Source organism: Trachemys scripta, chromosome 18 (genome assembly GCF_013100865.1).
Source record: "Trachemys scripta elegans isolate TJP31775 chromosome 18, CAS_Tse_1.0, whole genome shotgun sequence".
NCBI classification, from domain to species: domain Eukaryota; kingdom Metazoa; phylum Chordata; order Testudines; family Emydidae; genus Trachemys; species Trachemys scripta.
In genome coordinates, this window is record NC_048315.1 from 20,188,071 (window position 1) to 20,211,322 (window position 23,252).

The 23,252-nt window shown below is 47.2% G+C and overlaps 1 protein-coding gene across 1 annotated transcript in view; it reads right to left on the reverse strand.

The window, feature by feature from the left end:
* Nucleotides 1-630: 630 nt before the first annotated feature.
* The window catches only part of UNC45B (unc-45 myosin chaperone B), a 32,900-nt gene continuing 10,278 nt past the window's right edge, over nucleotides 631-23,252 (reverse strand). The window contains exons 5-20 of the mRNA XM_034752734.1: nucleotides 22,858-22,947; nucleotides 20,532-20,699; nucleotides 16,874-17,042; nucleotides 16,315-16,485; nucleotides 15,479-15,650; nucleotides 13,612-13,912; nucleotides 12,972-13,066; nucleotides 12,218-12,359; nucleotides 11,631-11,771; nucleotides 10,499-10,626; nucleotides 9,557-9,623; nucleotides 7,000-7,113; nucleotides 6,779-6,894; nucleotides 3,830-3,947; nucleotides 3,064-3,219; nucleotides 631-1,207 (exon numbers count right to left, since the gene is read on the reverse strand). Coding sequence (XP_034608625.1) covers nucleotides 941-1,207; nucleotides 3,064-3,219; nucleotides 3,830-3,947; nucleotides 6,779-6,894; nucleotides 7,000-7,113; nucleotides 9,557-9,623; nucleotides 10,499-10,626; nucleotides 11,631-11,771; nucleotides 12,218-12,359; nucleotides 12,972-13,066; nucleotides 13,612-13,912; nucleotides 15,479-15,650; nucleotides 16,315-16,485; nucleotides 16,874-17,042; nucleotides 20,532-20,699; nucleotides 22,858-22,947 — 2,415 coding nt within the window. The 3' untranslated portion in view covers nucleotides 631-940. The remainder of the gene's footprint in view (nucleotides 1,208-3,063; nucleotides 3,220-3,829; nucleotides 3,948-6,778; nucleotides 6,895-6,999; nucleotides 7,114-9,556; nucleotides 9,624-10,498; nucleotides 10,627-11,630; nucleotides 11,772-12,217; nucleotides 12,360-12,971; nucleotides 13,067-13,611; nucleotides 13,913-15,478; nucleotides 15,651-16,314; nucleotides 16,486-16,873; nucleotides 17,043-20,531; nucleotides 20,700-22,857; nucleotides 22,948-23,252) is intronic.

Here is a 23,252-nt window from a genome sequence, read left to right on the forward strand (position 1 = left end):
CTCTGTTGCTTATAAATGCCTAAGTTAAATACAGATGTCAGGGTCAGCTCCTCCTATAGTTTTCTCTTGCCACCATTTCACATCCAGTACATTATCCTCCATACTTGGATAGAGAAAAGTGAGAACATATTTCTACAAACCGTAATTGCCCACAGTAACATTTGTGCTTCAGGCCCAGCAGGATTGTGTCAGAGCAACTTAACTGCCTTTGCACGGTTGTGTGATGGCCCCGCATATCCATCTGAACAGAACTGGCCATTTTTGAAACATTTTACGGCAAGGTCAGAGCTGGTTTTTGTGCCATGTTTCTGAGATTCACTGCTTTGTAGATAGAGTGCTAAGTGGACGGGCACTTAATAGAAAGGGTCTCAGGCGTTACTCACTACTCACAAATGGAGATAATGCAACATTAAAGGAACCCCACACACAACAAAGTACAGAATTTATTAATGGAGAATCCACCCAATATTCTAACACTAAATATTTGCATTCCAGTCACACAAACATCGAATATTTTCAAAAAACCAAACAAACTCATTTATGAATGAGACGTGAGACAATTCAACCTTTCACCTCTGTTCTTCTAACATCCCTTGGAACTGCTGAAATATAAAATGTGATTTTTTTTCCCCACCAAAGAAGTCTACTTGGAACCTCTAGCTTGCCCTAAACTTTTGAGACTTCCTGAACCAGCAGCAGTTGAATACATTGCATGGATTGATTCTTTTACGGTGGAACTTGAATTTGTTCATGGCTAGCAATGGAATCCTGGCACTAAAGGATGCAGTGTCTAGGAATTACTCAAATTTATTTTCCCCAAGCATAAAAATAAAGTATGCCCTGTGCTCAGCAATTCAACTGAATTTCCTTCTGGGGATCCTGTAGATTTGTAGACCTTCCATGTGCCTTCCCTCGACAGGCTGCCATTGCCTTGGGGGTCTCACGCCTGGGAGAAAGGTTTGATCAGCCCATAGTCCATGCACTTCACGAGACACTCACGAGCCACGTTGATGACATGCTGTTTCTTGGAGTCATCTGCCTGTTTACCAACGAGTGTCAGGATCTCCAACATCTCACACTCCACCAGTTTCTTGGCCAGCTCCTGGTCTGCAGCGATCAGGTTGTAAGCAACCACCAGCCCACGGTGCTGCACCTCCACCTTTTCATGTAGGCAGAGCCTCTGCAGGATTTCCAGCCACTGGGTTGTCTGTAGGGTGACCAGACAGCAAATGTGAAACATCGGGACAGGGGGTAATAGGAGCCTATATAAGAAAGACCCAAAAGTTGGGACTGTCCCTATAAAATCGGGACGTCTGGTCACCCTAGTTGTCTGCAAGGAAGGAAAAGCTGTGAGTTTAAAAAAAGGTTTTCTACAGCAGAGGAGATCATTAAAGTGCAAGGTTAGCTTGCCCCTAAGTAAGGCACTTTTCAAGGGGTGAAAGTAGCAATTTAGGAAAAGGAGAGTCTGCAAACAGGTTGATTCCAGTGCATGAAAACTGGTCTCTTAATTCCTAGACAAGTTGTCATCTGGGAGTGAGAACAGCCTCCAGCTTGCATACCAAGCACTAAGTTCCCTTCCACAGTTGGTTTCTGAATACTTAGCCCTTGCATGGTAAGGGCAGGCGCAGTGCTGGCTGAGTGAAAGGCTTCCACAAACTGCTCTGGGGCTACCTGCATCCGGATCTGCAGCAGCACCTGCCCTCCCAGTCTTTGGCCGGGCTGTATCCAACTTTGTAATGGAACCCGAATCCAAGGTTTGCACCCTGGTTTTTATTGCGTGGCAACCATACAGAGGTCAGAGTTTTGCATGGTTCCATCACAATGTAAAGCTAGCTGAAACGGGGGGGGGGGGGGAGTGTTGATTTTTTTTTTAAAAATAGACTTTACTGTGGTATTCCTTACTGTTGCAGCTCATCTATACTAATGAATTTAGTCTCACTTCCAGACTTCAGAGGGGTTGAGTTATCCCACTTTTACAAAAGTCAGGCAGAGTTTAAAACCCCCAGGTTTGGGGCCTAGCCTTGAAAAAGAGAAAGAAAAGCCTCCAGGAAACGAAGAGGCACTTGATAGGTGTGCGCACGCGCATCAAGGATGCCCCAACCACGAAAGCAGGAGGGACAGCCCCAGTAGAATACATACAAATGGTGTGCAGGGAAGTAACACATAAAAATAAAATAAGCTAACTACAAAACCAACAACTTGGTTGAGAAGGAACTGTAGGTACAGTGGGTCCACCCTGCCTTATATACACACACATCATAGGTCGGCTTGGAAGGATTAGATTGTTATCAGTAAACACTGGTAAACGTTGATTTCACTGCACACACCCAGATGAAAAAATATTCCCATCGCTAGTAATCAAACTGTACAGCTAGGCAAAGAAAAATGTTGCTTGAGAACTGAAGCGTTTGTCAACATCACATGTCAAAACACACAAATCAAAGAGCCGGACATCAATGTGTGTTTTAACTGTAATAGAGCTTTAACTTTGTGAATCTCGACATCTACTGGCATGAATGGTCGGCCCGCCCCACAATTTCCTACAGCAGCCAACATTTAAAACAACAACAATGGGGAAAACATTAAAAACAAACATCAAAATTATTCACTGAAATGATAAACAAATAAAAATGGAATCCTGCCCCGCCTAACTGGAATGATCTTGGGGTTACACCAACCCTAGGTTTTGGACATGTGGGTGTACAGAGACAGACCCTGCTATCGCAAATCCCCAACCAGAGACTCTTGGGCACACATGAGGTGAAAAAGGCTGTTTTAGTCCTAGGAAACACTAACGTGGGAAAAATCTGGGGCAGGGAGTTTCAAATCAGCTTTAGGAGATCACTCCTGGTTGGAAATCACTAAATTAGACAGTTAGCTTAAACATACATAGCTTTATACTCCAATTTATTTGCTTTCCCTAGGGTTTCGCACAAATACTTAAGTTTGTCGCTGTAGAAGCTCTTTAAAATCCTTTCATCAGAATTTTACAACATACCCAGGCTGCCTTTGAGCATTTGTTGAGACTATTTAGGGTTTAGGGCATCAGATTTTTCCTCTTACCACTTGGGTCATCTTATGGCAGAGCTTCTTGTGTGCTGCTGTCAGCATGGCCAGGGCTCCTGCCGCTGCATTCTGGACCTTCACGTCGTCCTCGCCGCACAGTAACACGATCAGCTTGAGTCGGTCGTTTCCATCGGCCACAAATCTCTCTTGAACCTCAACAGAATGAAATGCAAAAATGGGGAGCGAGTTGCCAGGGTTATGGGATTCACACTGGAGTAGCAGTTTCATAAACCATCAGCTATAGATACATAATAGAAAACACGTATTAAAGTATCTAGGAATTGCCATATTGCACCAGACCGGTGGTCCATTTAAGTCTGGTATCCTGTCTCAAACAGTGGCCAGCTCCAGATGTTTCAGAGGAAGGTGGAAGGAGCCCTACAGTGGGGAAACGTGGGGTAACCTGTTCCCCAATAAGTATCAACTTAATCCCTAATAGAGCCCCGACGCAGCATGGTTTAGATCCTTTCCAGAACATTTTTCGGCATTAAACTATTATAGCTCTAGATATTCTTGTTACCCATCTAAAGAGCCATTGCCACAGAATGGGGAAGGCCAGGAACTTGGAAAGATTCAAAGAGGGATTGAGTTCCACAGTCTAATTACATGCTGAGCGAAAAAGTTTGAGATCTGAATTTGACACCTGTCAGTTTCACTGAATGTCCTTGTGCTTATGTTAGGAGACCAGAAGTTCCCAATCTACCTTCTCGATGCCATTCAAAAAGCAGTGCATCAACTGTACTGCAAGAGACCCAATGGTTACCTCTTTGTTGACAACCAGGTTGCACATGCACTCTGTAGCTGCCTGTCGGAGTTGGTCGTGGTTCTCAAACATGTAGTTCTCGATGTCTGGTAGGGCTTTCTCTTTGATGATCTTCAGCCTGAATTAAGGGGAGCAAAAAGATATGGTCTCAGCATGTGCTAGCCATGAAATATTAGCCAGCAGGCAGAGGAGACAGGGAAAGCCTTTAAAAATAAGTCGTCTCCGTCTAAGCCATGAAACTTTTTCTCACTAATTTAAAAACAGTCATTCTTTCAGCCATCCCTTCATAAGAATGGTCATACGGGGTCAGACCAAAGATCCAGCTAGCCCAGTATTCTATCTTCCAACAGTGGCCCATGCCAGGTGCCGCAGAGGGAATGAACAGAACAGGGAATCATCAAGTGATCCATCCCCTGTTGCCCGTTCCCAGCTTCTGGCAGACAGAGGCTAGGGACACATCCCTGCCCATCCTGGCGAATAGCCATTGATGGATCTATTCTCCATTAGTTGCAGTGGGGGAGGTCTAGGTTGGATATTAGGAAAAACTTTTTCACTAGGAGGGTGGTGAAGCACTGGACTGGGTTACCTAGGGACGTGGTGGAATCTCCTTCCTTGGAGGTTTTTAAGGTCAGGCTTGACAAAGCCCTGGCTGGGATGATTTAGTTGGGGTTGGTCCTGCTTTGAGCAGGGGGTTGGACTAGATGACCTCCTGAGGTCTCTTCCAACCCTGATATTCTATGATTAATTTATCTAGTTCTTAATTTATCTACCCCTTCCTTCTTATAACAGGAATCATTTTCAGGTCACATGCAAGAAGATTTATCTTGATTACATATTGTTCTAGTAGTGTAACATCTTATGATCTTTAGCTGTTGGGTAAACAGGCAGAACCCCATTTTCTTTATATTACTTAACACTTTGTCAATGCCCTGTGTTTAGAGATGTAATGTGTCTTCATGAAAAATGCTCCATGCTATGTAGGGGTGGACTTCAAAGGGTGGACTTTTGCAGAGCTGGAGAAGTAACTATTGTAGCTGTTTATGAGAGACTATCCTGAAGTTCTGCATGAGTTCAAATTGAAAGAATAAAATTAAAACTGTGGACCTCAGCAATTGCTCATCTTCCCAATAAAATGAGCAAGCTAATGCAAAGACAAGCCAATATTAGGACAAATGATTGATTGATCAGGCACTGGGATAGGACATCTTCAGGATGAGAGAGAAGTGTAGGGTATTCCTTATCATTAGGGCTTCTGTTTTTCCAGGGTTTATTTTTAATTATTTAAGTTTTATGTAGATGTCCAAATATCAGTGGTTTTCAGGGCTCTCTTGGATAATGAAAAGATTTTTTTCAGGTGCTTCCCAAAATTCTTGAGTAACTAGGACTTATGTAAGTCATTTTTAGACATATAATAAAAATTAAAGTAACAAGAGGTCTGGTGGCACCTTAAAGACTAACAGATTTATTTGGGCACAAGCTTTCGTGGGTAAAAACCTCACTTTTTCAGATGCATAGAGTGAAAGATACAGATGCAGGCATTATATACTATGTCTAAAAATGACTTACATAAGTCCTAGTTACTCAAGAATTTGGGGAAGCACCTGAAAAAAAATCAATGTGCCAGGCCTGTGTTTCTCCAGCAGGGAGGTTGCAAGGGAGAGCCAACACCAGAGACAGACGCTGCATTTTCTGTCTGTTCTGTTCTTTTCTCTTCCCCGTGGTGTGTGTGTGCGTGTGTCTGTCTCTGTCTTGTTTGATCTTAAAGGAAGTAGGATTGGACTTTAACAGCAGACACATTTCCAGCCCATCCAACTTCTTCTCTTCCCCCCAGCACAGGACAGTTATTACCATCCTAGAGACACAAGGTGGGTGAAACAATATCTTATTATCTCATCCATCTTGTCTCACCAATATCCTGGGACCAGCAAGACTACAACAACACTGCAAACATCTTAGAGGCCGTCAAACAAGTTTTTTTTCCCCTTCTCCTTAAAAAACTCTTCAGCTAAAGGAAAAGGGAACAAGGGATGGTGTTAAAATGAATCCCTTATTTAATACTTTCCATTTCAAATGCTTTAACTGCTTTTCTTTCTTTTCTGTATCTTTAACAACAGGTTAAAAGAACGTTTACTGATGTGTTTGTCATGGTACTAAGTACGCTGACGTCTCGGTATACCAAATAGTTTAAAACGGTTTAATGTTGGACAGTGACAGGTTCACACTAACATCTTTGACTTTTTGGGCCCACATATTCCATCTATATTAATACAACAGACCACTGATTATTTTAACATAGGCCAATGAGCGTCAGAGCGCTAGAAATTTTGGCCACTGGTGACCAAGAGCCACAAAGATCTATATCTGTTTTAAAAAGTTCCCTGGAGATTGGATGGCTCATGGGATTATTAAACTGAGAAGGACTATTTGAAGTGGTGGGTAACCCAGGTATACTGACAAACCATGCCATGAGAATTAGAGTGAGACATTAAACAGAATTCCCCTCTGCTGGTCTCATGTTGCGACTTAAGGGTAGCATTGTTCCACAGTAGGAATTCAGCTCCTGGGAGGGAACTGACTAGAGTTGGGTGAAAAAATATCACCGAGATTTTCACATGAAAAGTGGCTTTGAGTAATTTAACTTTTTAAAAAAATTATATTCATATTTTTCAGTTTTTATAGAAAAACAAATGTTTAGCTTTTCAACAAAAACTCAAATTTCCTTTAAAAAATTTTTTTGATGAAGGTTAAACATTTTAATGGGGAAAAAAAAAAGCTTCAAAACACTTCACTAACCCACCACCAAGTCATTGGTCTGTGGGGGGCCATTTCCTGAGCGATACAGACGTAACCTGAAAGGAGAGTCTGCTTTATCTGGACTTTTCTAAAACATTTCACAATCTGATTAAGTGGCAGTATGGGGAAAAGGTGACGAAACCATTGTAAACTTACCTGAGTTTGTCACTTCTTCCTGACAAGTTAGTGAGACCTAATAGAGCCTCATAATTCTGCAGCCCGTCTCTCTCTGTATTCAACAAGCTGACCAGCGGCCGGACCACCTCATACACCTAAGAGTAGGGAATATTGGATCGTCACTCTTTGGTTTCTGGATCTCTGTCCGTTTCCATTGGTTTATCACAAAAATACCTCAAGGGAAAATCGCATTTACTTACCCTCTCTCCTGGGAATGCGATGTCTGGATTGGAAATGGCAGCAATTTTGGCTAAAGCATGAGAAGCCTTCACTTTGCCGACATCTGTGCCTTCTATTGCCAGAGGTATCAGGGCCTATTAGGCACAGCAGAGAACGTAGGCTTATGAAAAGATTGACAGTATTGTCTGTATTTTATTCGAGCTTATTACAGAACAGTCTCTGGAAGAGTCAAGTTTTGTCCAAATAAACTCTGAATTGCAGAGCACATCGGATCTCATGCTTCTGTGTCGTCAAGTACCCACACACGAGCCCACAGACTACTTCAGTGGCTATCAACTACTCTCATTGCTTCAATGGTGGGCTGCCTGGGGCATGACCGAAAGGACAGTGTTTCAGGAGCCCACTTCAAAGGACAACTTCTCTTGCGCAGTCGAACGGGAGTCCTGGCTGATGCAGGAGCCAGCAGATATTAGAGGAAATCATTACTGAAGTGCCCGGTAGAGGCACTACCTTCTGGAGTTTATAGCACAGCATCGGCGAATGCTAACGTGCTCAACCTGTGATTGGACCCCATCAAGCATCGCTTTAGGAAATGTCATCTCTTAAGAGGACGCAAGAAAACAAAAGCCCCATCTCATTCAGCAAATCTGCTAGTAGTGCACTAAGCGAGGCAGCTAGGTAGGGCAGATATTTGAATCCTGGTTCACTTCTGTTTGTTTGGGGAGGGTATGTATGTATATATTTAAAATATTGGGGAAAAGGCTGGTCTTGTAAAAAACAACAGTTACTAACCTTTCCATAACTTTGTTCGTCAAGTTGTGTTGCACATGTGCATTCCACTGTAGGTGTTTGTGCACTCCTGTCGGGGTGGCCCAAGTGCCCTCTGCTGCCTTGCACATAAGCATAAAGGGCTGAGCTGCCCCGAAGCCCCTCATTTCCTTCCTACCGGAAAGACTCAGAGAAGGAAAGGAGGGCAGGTTGTGAAATGGACATGTGCAACACATCTTGAACACCAGTTAGTTTTTCGAGTGACTGCACGTGTCCCATTCCACTGTAGGGGACTCACAGGCAGTCCCATCTGGAGGTGGGTTTGGAGTCTGTTTGAACAGGGACTGGAAGACCAGTCTCAACAATCTAGAGACAATGCTAAATTTGATGAGATTGCCTCTTGCCCCACGCTGATGCATGACATGATGATCAGTTGCCACTTTGCAAACGTTCAATATGGACGTGCTAGCCAGAAAAGCCGCAGAGGTCACTGGGACCTAGTTGAATGACTGAACACTATTTGGTGGCTTCACGGTAGCCAACTGGTTACACAGTTGAATACAACTGCGTATCCATGACGAAATCCTTTGCATGGAAACAGGAGTGCCCTTCATTCTGTCCGTAAACGCAATGAACAGTGGAGAGGAAGACCTGAAAGGTTTAGTCCATTCCAGGTAAAACACTAAAGCTCTAACATCCAAAGCATGACATCTCTCCTTCCCTTTATTACCAGGAGGTTTTGGGAAGAAGGTCAGTAAGAAAATTGCTTAGTTAATAGGAAAAGTGGAGACCACTTTTGTAAGAAAACTTGGATGAGGACAAAGGTAGACTTTGTCTGCATAGAAATCCACATCTGGAGGATCAGATATTAGAGCCCTCAACTCCTCCACTCTCCTGGCTGATGGAATGGCTACTAAAAACGTTACCTTCATCAAAAGGTGCGACAGAGCAAGTCACTAGGGCTCAAGGTGGTGGGGGAAACTCATCAGGTTTGTTAAGACTAGATGGAGGCTCCATGGTGAAATAGGGCTCTGTACCTGCAGGAACAGTCTGTCCAATCCCTTTAAAAATCGTATGGCCATCGGGTTGGAACAGACGGAACAGTTCTCCACATATGGGCACAATGCTGATATAGCCCTTAGGTATATTCTGATAAGCTAATCGCCAGTGCTGGTTGTTTCAAGGGCAGAAGAGAGTCCAGCATGTGCTGAATAGAAGCAAGAACAGGGAAAATCCCTTTCAGTTTGGTCCAGATGGAAATTCTCTTCTATTCAGCCAGGTAAATACTTCCAGTTGGTCGTTTCCTATTATTCAGCATCACGTCCTGAACTTCTCTAGAGCAGGACTCCTTTGCCGAAGTTCACTACAAAGCCTCCAGGCCACCAGGAGAAGGGCCTAAAGATTGGGGTGGAGGAGGCAGCCGCGATTCTGTGTGTGAAGCGGAAGTGATGGGGGGGGCGGACTCGTTAAGAGGTCCAAGAGCACCACTGGCATAAGGGACAAACTCTGACAGCTGTGCACTGGAGCGCACCGACACCTACAGTGGAACAGACGTGCAATCACTCCAAGAAGAATTTAGTTTTCCTGCTTGCTCAAGTTAAAAACCATAACCAGGCTGTCCACTTTCCTTTTTATCAAGGGGTTAAGGTTTTAGATCATTAACAATGTGTATAATTAGTTTAGGCACCCCATGGCTTGTGTTAAATGACGACAGTTCCCCACATATGCAAACCCAGATGGCTTGGAGTGGCTGAATATTGCTAACTGTGAGTTTCAGAATATTCTAAAGGTGTAATGATAATGAGTTACCTTTCCACCACCTTGAGCTACAATAGTACCACGGTCCTTGGGATCCTCACACAAGGCAAGGAATACCCTGCAAAAAACCAGCATTGCTCAGTTAAACCGATCTGCAAAGAGACTCCATCCCACCTGTTCACTCTGGTATGATGCGAGTGGCTGATGTTCAGGACTAAATTCAGCAGGTATATTCACCAGTAATACTGAAGTTTTAATATAGTGCAATAACACTTAGGAAAAACTTTTTCATTAGGAGGGTGCTGAAGCACTGGAACGGGTTATCTAGGGAGGTGGTGGAATCTCCATCCTTAGAGGTTTTTAAGATCAGGCTTGACAAAGCCCTGGCTGGGATGATTTAGTTGGGAATTAAAGCAGGGGATTGGACTAGATGACCTCCTGAGGTCCCTTCCAACCCTGAGATTCTATGATTCTATCACCATAAATTAGAAAACTGTAACAGCTTTGATCCCCTTCAATTCCTCCCCGTTCCATTAGATTTGTCTAAAGTTCTGAAAGATTAGCAATTCAAACTGCAGCCTAGTGATAGATTGGCAATGAGTTTCAGGACCAACATTTAGATGTTTGTAAAAAACTCATTTTCCTCTGCTGCCACCGTTAGCTTTTATTAGCGGAGCTCATTGCTGTGAATCCACAGCATACGGTTTTCTTTTGACATAAAGTTAAAGCTCTTCGCGCAAAGCGCAATTTATGTGGCTCAGTGGTTAATACATTTGAAACCAAAACCAGTTTTTTCTGGGACTTGGAAGTTTAAGCCGCTTGGGCTTTGAACGGAGCTGTAAAATGCAGTGGACCCCCCACGTTAGGTTTTAAGTGAAGGTTTTCTTGGGTAAGACCATCTACAGTAATTACCCAAACAGCTGCCCTATGCAGACTCAGTACTAGATATACTGCTTCTGCACCTCAATGTGTGTTTGAGTGAGGCAGGTATACCTGGCTAGCAGCTCCTTGGTCTGGTCTGTTAAGATGGCACTATCAGCCTTCACCATACAGGCCAGGGCTGAAATGACACCAGCTTTCAGCAGCCGTTTCACTCGCTTCAAAACAAAGTCCTTCTTGTCCTGAAAGGGGCATTAAAAAAGAATGAGCAGGGCTCCCATCAGAGTCTCTACAGCTACCACCCCACGTACTTGGGCCTTGTCTGCCCGAGCCGTTACTGCGGAGAAAGCCGGACTGCACAGCTTGGCCCTGCAGTACTGTCCCGTAGGGACGCTGGCACCGCGCACTAAGAGTTCAGCAGTATGCAGTAACTACTCCCGGTTTCAGACGGAGGCACATCACTGCTCTCGCTGGAGCTTTTAGTGACCAGCACCAATCCCCACACAGGAGGAGGGATAGCTCAGTGGTTTGAGCATTGGCCTGCTAAACCCAGGGTTGTGAGTTCAATCCTTGAGGAGGTCACTTAGGGATCTGGGGCAAAAAGCTGTCTGGGGATTGGTCCTGCTTTGAGCAGGGGGTTGGACTAGACGACCTCCTGAGGTCCCTTCCAACCCTGAGATTCTATGATGTTACTGTGGGGTCAAGCTGCTGTGATGGACATTCACGCCCTGGCTTGCTGCCTGGTAAGATCCTGTCTCGTCAGGTAGACGAGCAGCATGTCTCTAATGGACTAGGACTCAGGAGACCTTGTTGCTGGTCCCATCTCTCCCATGACCCGGGGCAAATCGCTTTCCCATGCCTCGGTTTCCCCCTGCCCTTTGTTTTACGTGTTTAGCTTGTACACTCTTCAAGACAAGAACTGACTTTATGGATGTACAGCTCCTAGCACAATGGGGGTCCCAGTCTCATTTTGAGGCCTTGAGGCATCCCTATAACGAAAAAAGCACTGCTTAAAACTTTAAGTATTCTGTATCATCCTTTAGTCCCCGGGACATACAGCTCAACGTGTAAAAACCGGAACTGCAGGAGATGGGCAACGTTACTATGTGGAGTCCATAGCTAAGCCTTCCCCTGAAGCAGCTGGGGATACAGCACTTCTCAGAAGGGTTGTTTTGGGGGTTCTGGGACCCCCACCATCTGAGGCAAAGGAATAGGGGGGCGGCAGTCCTGGCTACAACCAACCTACCTTGGGGTGCTCCTCGGGAACATGCTGTTTGGAAAACTGCGCCAGCTGCACAAGCTCTGGGACCAGCTCTTTGACATCGTAACTGTTGGTACAGTTCACCAGCGTGGAAGCCACCGAGTACAGGATCGTCTTGTCACTGGTCTGCACAGTCAATGGAAACATTGAACTGGATTGGGATGTGGAGGGGACCACTGGTGGTGAGGCGTCGCGGCTGGAGAAGAGTTTGGGGTTTAGGACTCTGTTCTGGGGTTTATAGTGTAGCTTTGGGCAAGTTACTGGACATCTTTGCACTTATTTATCACCACGTTAAGGATGTATAGAGACTTATAAGCAATGCCGCGAGAGGTAAGCGACACACGGAGCACTCCGAAGGAAGATACTGGTCAGCTGGTGGACGACTGTTACCAGGTTGGTGGGACATGAAGAGGCATCATATCAGTTCATGAATGATGGTAATAAACACCCCCTCACTTTGTCACCTTCAAGGTTGCCCATCAAGATTATCAACCCATGCAATGTTTGCAAGGCTGGAGGCAGAAGACGGGATTATTTTAGCGTGACAAGGGGCTGTGGAGAGGAGACAGTACCTTCGCTAATTCAAACATGGCTTCCAGGGCTGGCTTATCTTCCACAAAGTCATCTTTCACGTCTGCATCCAGGGTTAGGTACGCCAGACCTTCCACAGCCCACTTCCTGGTGCGGATGTCAATGCTGGTGTTGCACAGCCACCTGAACGAGACAAAAGCTCCATCATTTTACCTGAATGATGAGAACAGATTTACAGGAGAGGAAGAGGCAAAACCCCTAAGGGTGCTGGGGAACTGTGCTTTATTTTTACCGGCATCTTCAGACCCCATGCAGCAGACTCAGGAAACCATAGATCCTAATGGTGAAAGTTATCTTTGGATACAAAGTTCCCCTAGGGAATCTGGGTGGTGGTGGTGTACTTATGCATGTTATAAGAGAGACCTTTAATATATTATCCTTTTAGGCAATAGGATTATCTTCTTTGGTTTCTTAGCTGGTGAGTGAGTGAGGAACCAGATGGACTTTGATGCTAATAAAAGTGAAGTAGGGACGGGCAAACAGAAAATGAGGTATGAGTTCTAGGCATGGATACCTAAACGTTTCCAGAAATGCTAGAAACCTCTGTTCAGTATCATCTATTCTAGATGTTATCAGTGACTCAGTGTTAGTACTTTCCCTCAGTTGACTAAAAAGTTGTCTATGTATCTGAGGACCTCCCCAGTAGAGATGGTACTGAAAAATATTTTGGAAAGAAAGGAGTGGAACACAAGTAACAGGTGAGGAATCCCAAGAGCACCTTCCAGTTCTGCTTACTTTCGGCACTGTTTTGCCAGCTTTTCTGTGGATCCCTCCGCAAATTGTCGCAGGCCATAGTCAGTGCCTCCGGCTGATCCCAGCTTGCAAAGACCCTGAGAAAGAGATTGAAAGGATACTATGTAGCTAGATACAGGAATATGTAACGTTCTCAGAAGTCCAGCTGAAATTTAAGAGAAAGGTAATGAACTGTCTTCCACACAAACGGATACAGATTACAGCAAAGTTCTGTATTGCTTTAAGCAGGTTTTCCATTTATATTTTTGAAGCCCTGACTCCATTCACATTATAGGAATGAAAAGACTTTAGTCCCCATGCACAAGCCCTAAAAGAAACTGCTATTCCACTGCCTCATGGAGAGGAATCCAAGATGGCAGACACAAGGCGTATGAGACTCTTGTTGCATTACAAAGCTTGTTCTCTGCGGAGACCTGCAAGCTGCCATGCCCTCCTCCTTCCCCAAGCTCTTTAGCAGAGGAACGCAAGTGCAAGCGCTTACGGATAGCACCCTAGCTGAGCAGCGGATGCTATTACTTCGCAGGATTGCAAACCTAGATTGAATCCAGAGGTAGAGCTCTTCCTAGGACAGGATGACAAAGTGTTGGCAGATAGCAGAGCAGGCTGAGGGCTGAAAACTTACCACTAGAGCTCGAATTTTGATCTTCTCATTCTTGGTCTTCTTGTAGACTTCCTTCAGCAGCGTCACTCCGTTGGTGATGATGAAGGTGGCCCGGCTCAGCTTGGTGGAAGCATGGATGAGGGCCTCCACAGCCACCAGCTGGTCGATCTCCCTTTCAGAGCCACACAAAGCCACCATCATCTCCATGACACCCGTCATGCCCAGCAACTTGTTGCCCAAGTCAAAAGGCCCTTGCATGATCCCAGACACCGTCTGGACGGCATGGAGAGTCTTATCCATGTCCTGAGGGTCAACCTTGCTCCTGTAGGGGGCAGCAGAAAAAAAAAATCAGCAGGGGGTGGGATTAGAGGGGGAGACTGCAATGTTATTGTCAGAGCCTCTGGTGCATTACCAGTCTCTTTCCTTGAGGGCCACGCATTGTGGCCACCATCCTCTATCAAACAGGGTTCCATTACCAAACTGGAGTTTAGTCCAGCACCTTTTATCACAGCGACCAACTCTGAACATCCCCTTATTTTTATCCACAAGATAGGAACAGTGCAGGAAAAAGCAATGTGAGTTTTCCACAATACCCCACCCATGAGTAGAGGAACTTCCTCTGAACTATGGAGATGGAACTACCTTCTAATGCCTTAACACAATCTGGCAGTTAGTTCAAAGAAAAGGACTCCCTTTCTCTTTTCAGGTAATTTGGATGATATGGACACAGGTTCACTCAGAACAGAAGTGAAATGTACATTGTGGCCCATTGGAGGAAAGCACCAGACCGGGAGTCAGCCCCAGTTTCTATTCCCAGCTCTACCCTTGACTTGTGTGACCCTTAGTGAGGCACTTCACCTCCCTATATCTTCGTTTATCCATCTGTGGATTAAAAACGCTAAGCCACCATGCAAGTGCTTGCAGAGGTATGGGTGAAAAGCACTTTATAAGTGCAAGATGCGGATTACGTCACTCGGAAGAGGGCCTGCGTTCAGTCACTGATGACTGTGCCGTGGCTTGTAGGCTAGATTTCAATGGCAGCCTGAAGAGGAGAGGCTCCATGTTTCCATTATCAATCTGTTGAACCATTCAGTGTGTACCGAGGCAGCGTGGCCTCCCTTTGAGCCAGAGGGGGAGGGACCACTTTCTCCACCCAGCTGGGCGGAGTCTGGCCAGCTCCGGCCCTCCCACCGGAAGTTGAGAGGCGGGGCAGGAAGTACAAAAGGCAGAGCCCCTAGCCCAGTAGAGGTCAGCCAGGGAAGGAGACAGACACATCCTGCTTGCTGCCGAGCCAGGCGGCGGCCTTGACCTGGGGAGGCCCAAGGTGGAGCTGAAGCTGGTAGGACTGCTGGTGGCCGAATACCCTGACAAACCGGAGACCACTGAGCCAGATCTGGAACTTGGGTAGGAAGTAGCCCAAAGGTTTAGTTGATGGTGTTGTGGCTTAACAGCTGGTCAGCATGTTGGTGGAGGATCCCAGCTGACCCCTGCCACCCCATGATTGCCTCCCTGCCTGTTTTGCCAGCGCTCCCCTGCCTAAGGGTTAGCGCTATAGAGTGTTTACCGACTCTACCCTGCCTTGGGCCACTTGACTGTTGGGAATTAACCCTGTTACAAAGGCCGGGACGCTGCACCTGGTGACGTAGTCCTCGCTGCCTAGTGCTTTTCCGGTTGCCTCCTCCCTTGAAGAGCTCTAGCCTGCAAAGAGCTTTTTAACTCCAGTGGAAGAATAAAAGACACAGGGCGCATTTTATTTTGGCCCAGTCCCCACTGCTAAGAATCTGAAAGCATTACACAGCATCTGCTCCAATCCCAGGTCCTTGAGAGCTCGACTCTGCATTTCTGGGTGTCCGTCCCCATGAAGTGCTCCATCCCCGCCCTGACTCACTTGATGTACTCTTCACAGATCTCGCGGAAGTTATCTCGCTCGGGATCACATCGCAGGTCATCATACAGCTTGTTCAGGAGAATGGAAGCAGTCATCCGGGTGTTCTCCGTTAAGGGCAGGCAGTTGGGCAGCTCGGGAACCTGGCCTACGACTTTCAATATCTTTTTTAGACCTGGGACACAGAATTAATAGGGCTTTTAGAGAGGACAGGCATGTGCCAAATTTATGTATGTGCAGCGGACGTTCTCCTGCACCAAACTGTACAGATTGCAATATTTTCAGACACCTGGCCTATAAACTAACTTAATACAATCTTGTTAATCCTTAGACAAACATGTAAGCAATTGATTTGCTGATGCAAGTAAGGACTACCCATGACAACAAAGTTTGCAGAATTGAGCCGTTAAACAGCAGTCATAAAATTATGGGCAAAATAACATTATCTTCTTCACAGGACTTGTTCATCAACTGGATCTGTCCTTTATTTAAAGAGACCCAAAACCTGCTGCTTTTAGTGGCATGGAGGCCTCGCAATGAGGAAGGCCTTGCAATGTTAGAGGAGATTCTGGATTACATTTTCATAATAATCTTTGTTAAAAGAAGGTTAGGGTTGAAGTGTTTCGGTGGAGCCCAGCTTAACCCCCCAAACACAGGATTTAAAAAAAACCCACAAAAAGTTCTTCCTTTTTGAATAATATCCAGAGTTTGGAGTCTCACCACATCAGATTACTTTTCTAGATGGGAATTGTTTTCAATGTCCCTAAGAGAGGACAGTTTGGGAAGTTTTGCTGCACGTGACACACATTCAGGTCTAAGTGTGGGGCAAGGGCATTCACCGCTGTCAATGACGAAGATGGTTCTAGAGTTGTCGGGGATCCTCAGATCCTTTCTTGGTATGTTCTTGCTGAGCAGGTTGAGAGCCTGGTCCCGACCTTGCCCAGACACCTTCTTACTGACCAGCATGTCCAGCAGGTGCATTGTGATCATCTTCAAATCCTTCTTCGTGTCTGCGCAAAAGACCAGACAGCAGCAGGTTAAAAGAAGCGGCACTTTGAAGGCTGATTACCCTACTGAATACCGCTTTTGAATGGTTATTTTACTAGACTGTACATGGGGCTGTGTCCTAGCCAATGTGTCAATTTCATGCAAGTGCAGAAAAGCATGATGATTGCTCATTCTAATTATGGTTCGGGGGCCTGCAGGTCTTCTGAATAAAGGTGCTTTTAACTGTGCTTGTTGCTGGATTATGTAGCCTAGCCCCCTGGCCTCAGTGTTTGCAAATCCACCCACAGGCAACTAAAAGCAGAATTTGCAGGATCTACTGTTCAGTGCAATGGGAACCCGAGATCTCTTCATATCTCGGCCATCTTTCAGTGGTTACATAGAATTAATTACCCAGCACCAGAGCTGCTTCTTTCCCATGTTCCTCTTTCTCTCCCTCCCCTGATAAGGAGTCTGTAATGACTTGTAGGAGATTGCAAACAGCCAGAGAGATTTCTTCGTTATCCACAGCCATCCACATACAAATTTTATCAATTCCCAGGAGGTGAAGGATTGCTGTGGCCTGCCCAGATGAAAGATAGGATTCAGTGTTACAGTTCATATTATCTACAGAAAGCAATTTACATTTCACACTCATTAAAATGTAACACTTGGCATGGGCAATGAAAGAACAACAGGAGAATATTGAATTTGTCCAATACAGCACAGGGAGTGGTTTTGTACTTCATAAGAACAGACACGAGTCAGACCAAAGGTCCATCTAGCCCAGTATCCTGTCTTCCGACAGTGGCCAATGCCAGGTGCCCCAGAGGGAATGAACAGATCAGGGAATCATCAAGTGATCCACCCCCTGTCGCCCATTCCCAGCTTCTGGCAAACAGAGACCAGGGACACAATCCCTGCCCATCCTGGCTAATAATCATTGATGGACCGATCCTCCATGAATTTATCTAGTTCCTTTTTGAACTCTGTTCTAGTCTTGGCCTTCACAACATCCTCTGGCAAGGAGTTCCACAGATTGACTTGTGCATTGTATGAAGAAATACTTATTTTTGTTTGTTTTAAACCTGCTGCCTATTAATTTCATTTGGTGACCCTAATTCTTGTGTTATGAGAAGGAGTAAATAACACTTCCTTATTCACTTTCTCCACACCAGTCATGATTTTATAGACCTCTATCATATCCCTCCCCCCTCCTGTGAAAAGAGTCATCTCTTTTCCAAGCTGAAAAGTCCCAATCTTATTAATCTCCCCTCATCCGGAGGTGTACAATGACCTGTGTGACAGATGAAAGCCCTCGGAAGCACAGCTGCTTCAAAAGATGTGCCAGAAGCCACAGGCACAGGGAACATTCATCACATTTTCTATCGATAAATGAGATCTGTATCTTTGGGGGATAGGGACTATATTCTGGCTCCATGGGGGGGACCATTAGGGAGCTTCCTACAGGAACTAAAATCAGTGGGGGGTGATTATTGCAAATCCTAGGATAGATAACTCCAGAGAAGCACCATGCCTTGGGGTGAATGGCATACATGGTTCAGAGCAGGTCAAGAGGCCCAGTGGGCAAATGAAGGGCTTTTGATAGAAAGGGTGAGCCTGAACTGACTAGTGACCCGCCTTTGATCCTCAGTTTGACATGAGACAGACAGAGGGCCAAACCCTGCTAAAAGGATTTGAAAGATTGGAACATGCCTCTATGTCACAGGTGGGCAAACTATGGCCCGTGGGCCACATCCGGCCCACGGGACCATCCTGCCCGGCCTTGGTCTCCCAAGACCCATCCAACCCCCTCTTCTCCTTGTCCCCTAACTGCCCCCTCCTGGGACCTCTGCCCCTAACGACCACCCCCGGTGAGAGGCTAGCCCCGGTTCCTTGCCTGCTGTCCCTCCTCCCCCGCAGCCTCACCTTGCCGCGCCACCAGCGCTCTGGACGGCCGGGCTGCGCGTTCCTTCGGGGCAGTGCAGCAGCATGTCTAGCTCCGGCCAGACGGTGCGGCTGCCAGACATGCTGCTCTGAACGGCATGGTAAGGGGGCCGGGGCTTTGGATAAGGGGCGGGGGGTCCTGCGGGCAGTCAGGGGACAGGGAGCAGGAGGCGGTTGGATGGGGCGGAGGTTCGGGGGTTGGGGGGGGCATGGTCAGGGGATGGGGAACGGGGGGGTTGGATAAGTGTGGGAGTCCCGGGGGCCGGTCAGGGGGCGGGGCTGTGGACGGGGTCAGGAGATGGGAAATGGGGAGGATTGGATAGGTGTGGGGTCCCGTGGGGGCTTGTCAGAGGGCAGGGGTGTGGATAGGGGTCAGGGCAGTCAGGGGACTGGGAGCAGGGGGGTTGGATACTGGGTGGGGTTCCGGGGAGGGGGGTGAGGTTAGGGGCAGAGGTCCCAGGAGGGGGCAGTTAGGGGACAAGGAGAAGAGGGGGTTGGATGGGTCAGGGGTTCTGAGGGAGGCACTCTGGTGTTGGGAAGTGGGAGGGGGCAGATAGGGGGCAGGGTCCAGGCTGTTTGGGGAGGCACAGCCTTCCCTACCCGGCCATCCATACAGTTTCGGAACCCCGATGTGGCCCTCGGGCCAAAAAGTTTGCTCACCCCGATTTAAGTAGACGGTCTGTTTTTATAGAATGTTTTCTGTCAGGCTTTGGTCCTAAATAAAATGTACTGAGCTCAGCGAAAGCTGAGTGGTCACTACTAGACAGTGCTGTCTCTAGTGGGGTTGTACGTACCCACACGTGCAGCCACACAAATATGGTCTCAATCTCTCAACTGCTTATTCCGTCTGTGACGGAGTAGGTAGCATTAACCTGGTAACGTTGCAGGCGAGTTTTACTAGTTTACGGTCTTCTGCTAACACGGGGTGTGGCTCCGTTTCCCTGGGGAGCTGCACCAGTACTAGATGGGGATGGGAAATAAGGGTGTGACTTCACTGAGGGATGATATTTGACGACTAGCACGTAAGCGATGGCGGCTGCCCTTCGTAACCTGAGCCCAGGAGGGGGTTGGGGCCAGGTGACACCTTCTGTCCCGGAAACTGGACAAAGGCTGGGGGAGGAGCCGGGGGTGCGGCTTGGTGAGGCAGCAGGAAGGGGCTTCAGTTTGGAGCTGGCTGGGAAGACGGAGGGAGGCCCAGAACCTGGGTCTGGGCTCCCCATCCCCCCAAGAGGGACCTGACGGAGGGGTCCTGTTTTCTGTACCTACAAGCTCTGTTTTAGACTGTGTGCCTGTCGTCTAATAAACCTCCTGTTTTACTGGCTGGCTGAGAGTCACGGTGAATCGCAGGAAGTGCGGGGTGCAGGGCCCTGACTCCCGCACACTCCATGACACCTTCCAAAATTGAAGTCTTACTGCTTATCAGTAGAGTCTGGATTGTCATGAGTCTAAAAGAGGGCTACTTTTTAAATGAGTCATTTGAGGACCACAATACTCACCAGGGTGGGTTAACTTAAAAGGTGGCTCATGGCCCACCAAAACTTTCAGGCTTTTCTAGATACCTTCATCTTCCTCCTCCAGCCTCTGACTTCATCTAATGAAGGTCCTGGCTAATCACCTCCCATCCTTCTCATAGAGACCATGTATCTCACTGCTTTAGCAGGCCACCTCACACCTCTTGGCCTGGAGTCCAGGGTCCTGGCTTAACCCACCGTTGGTCACTGCCGCCTCCTACAGGATTGGGGCTGTACATACACCTCATTTCACAAGGGCCGGTGTTAAACCAGCCTCAGTGACATGCTAAAGGATATCTTTGAACCTGAAATCCAAGAACAGCATCACAGGTTCAACCTGTCAAGTTTGCACCCTATAAAGGCTAACTTTCACCCGCTGGCTTCTCTGTATTTCATTCCGTGCAAGGTTCGCTTTTCCTTTGTCTTTTAGAAACAGATTCAGTTCCACGAACAGCCAGATCACAGGAGTTCAAAATTTATTTTTCTTGTCCTTTTAGTAAGAGGAGATTGATATGGAAGTAAAAATGGCCATTCTGAAATTGTGAGAAGCAGGTTCCTTTGAGTCCCCCGGTTATAGTGAGAGACTCAGGCAGGATTTCTGAGCCACAACTTACCCGCGCCTTGTGTCCAGTGCACATGCCCGAAAGGGTCCTTACGGCCGCTAGGATCATCTCCGCATTTTTGGTTTCTATCAGCTGCAGCAGCAGTTTTACCCCATTGTTCTGGAATATCCTCTCGGCTCCTGCTTCCTCCCGCCCCAGAACAATGAGATTGTTCGCAGCCTGGGAAAGAAGTCAGAGGAGCAGTAAGCAAGGAGTGATATCAATGGCCGTTCATTGCCCTCTATGAAAGGATCGTCTCAATCCACATCCTAGCGAATTAATTGCATTCAGAAGGAGACTTGGCTGCATGAAGGAAGGGAGTGATTTAGGGTAAGTCTACACGGCATGCTTCTTTCAACGGCGTGCAATGTACACATCCTGTCCGAGAGATACACAGCTGTGTAGATGGAGAGGCACAGCTTTGACCAGTAAAGATGCCTGAAGGACACAAGGTATGTACTGAAGTACATATCCTACACGGCTCTCTTCTCACCCTAGCCGTGCCTGCTGTTTTTAGCAGTGTGGCGTGTCCCATTGCCTCCTTGCTCCTGGAGCCCTTCCCCGTGCTTTTCACTGCAGCGCGTAGCTACACGTACAGTAAACGCCGCTGCCAGTGGCGTGTAGCATAGACGTAGCCATAGAGGGGTAAAGAAAAAAAGGGGTAAGGCAATATAGTTGGCTAAGTGAGGTTTTGGAAACTGTAACGGTTTGCAAATATTTGAAGGCATCACAACTGAAAAGGAAGTGTGTGTGTGTGTGTGTGTGTGTGTGTGTGTGTGTGTGTGTGTGTGTAAAGAAGAATTTCCTGACAGCAAGATCTGCTAGGCCAGTGGTTCTCAACCAGGGGTACAGAGGTCTTCCAGGGCAGTACATCAATTCATCTAGATATTTGCCTAGTTTTACAACAGGCTACATAAAAAGCACTGGCGAAGTCAGTGCAAACTAACATTTCCCACAACGACTTGTTTATACTGCTCAATATACCATACACTGAAATGTCAGGACAATATTTATATTCCAGTTGATTTATTTTATAATGACATGGTAAAAATGAGAGAGTCAGCAATTTGTCAGTAATAGTGCTCTGTGTTTTTATGTCTGAGTTTGTAAACAAGTAGTTTTTAAGGGAGGTGAAACTTGGGGGAATACAAGACAAATCAGACTCCTGAAAGGGGTACAGTCGTCTGGAAAGGTTGAGAGCCACGGTGTTAGGCTGTGGAATAATGTCCCATGGGAAGTGGAGGGAGCGCTCTCTTTGGGCGACATACAACTCAACTGGGCAAAGAGCAGTCCTGCAGGTGGAGCTGGGGTCCTTCCCTTTGAACATCGGCAAACGTTTTGGGGAGGAGGGAGCGGAAGGAAGAGGGGAAATAAGGGATGGGCAGTTAGATTCAGGCCTAAGCTGCAGACACCAGATCTGGTTTTGACTTGAGTTTGTGATTTGGGAGCTTTGCTGACATTCCAGCGGCTTTGTGGGGCTGTGACTCTGAGCATGTCAGTTCTCTACTGTCTCACTGAATTCAACTCCTCCCTTTCCCCCTTCTATTTGTTCAGGTATCTGGAACCCTATGAATGGCTGGGAAGGTGTAGCGGGGTGAGCACCCGCTCCAGCCGGAAGGGGTTGGAAAAGCCCTGCAGAGGGCTGGGGCAGGGAGCAAAACCCTGGCTGATTGTGGGAAGTGGCTGCAGCTGGGGCCACGCCCCAAACAGACTAACCGGGCCTTATAAGAGGGCCAGGGCAGCAGTCTCTCCTCTAGCTGTGGAGGGAGACAGGCCTGGCTGCTGGATGGGTGAGAGGTACCTGGGAGTGAGGCAGGGCTTTGGAAAAGCCAGAGGAGCAGGGGAGCTCCAACCTGGCTACTCCCCAGGCTGTAGGGCCTGGTTCCAGGGCCCACTGGATGGTAGAAGAAGGGAGCAGGTCAAATCCCCCTTGCCTGTGATGAGTGGCTTTTATACTGCAGTCTGCTCCCGTGAGCGGGGGCTAGGTAAGGACTGGCAGTAGCCTAGACTGAGGCAAGGTGGGGTAGTGGGTGGGGGCTCCCCAGGGAAAGGAGAGCCACAGAGATTGTTGGGGTATTGCCAGGGGGCAGCACCCCAGAGAAAATGGGCATTGGAGTCTGGGAGGGACACGGGGGCCAAGCTGTGGTGGATCACCGGCCTGCAGGGGGCGCTCTGGGCTGGAAATTGAGTTAATTCCCTGAGAGACCAGCAGGAGGCGCTGCAGGTGTGAGTCCAAATGCTCACAGGAGGGCAAGGAAGACTTCTGCTCCTGACTGTGGGCTTTGAAGTCTGACAACGTTAATAGCAGTCATCTCCCCAGCCGCCTTTTAAGTCTCACCTTCTCTCGCTTCTCTTTCTCACTGTTCCCATCCAGCAGGATTTCAAACATGTTCTGCACTCTGGCATCGGTGGAGAACTGAACGTGCAGCTGTAGAGGGATGAAAGAACATCACGTGTTAGGCACAAGGGCAGAAACCCGAGGCCGAGTTCCCCCATTTCTGTTTAGGCTGCACCCATCTCTCTCAAACTGTGATATTTTAAATGGTCTGTTAAATCAGCTTCAACTGCACACGTACTTTGGTTTTTGACTTTTGAAAGGTCTCTTTCCACCTCTGCAGCCCAGAGATTCAGCCCATAAGCTGTTCTCTCTGCGTGGAGTGCAGGCCTTTGAACACATGGCATGTCATCTTCCAGCCCTCTGAGCGACATTTACCAGCTACGCTCAGCGGATAC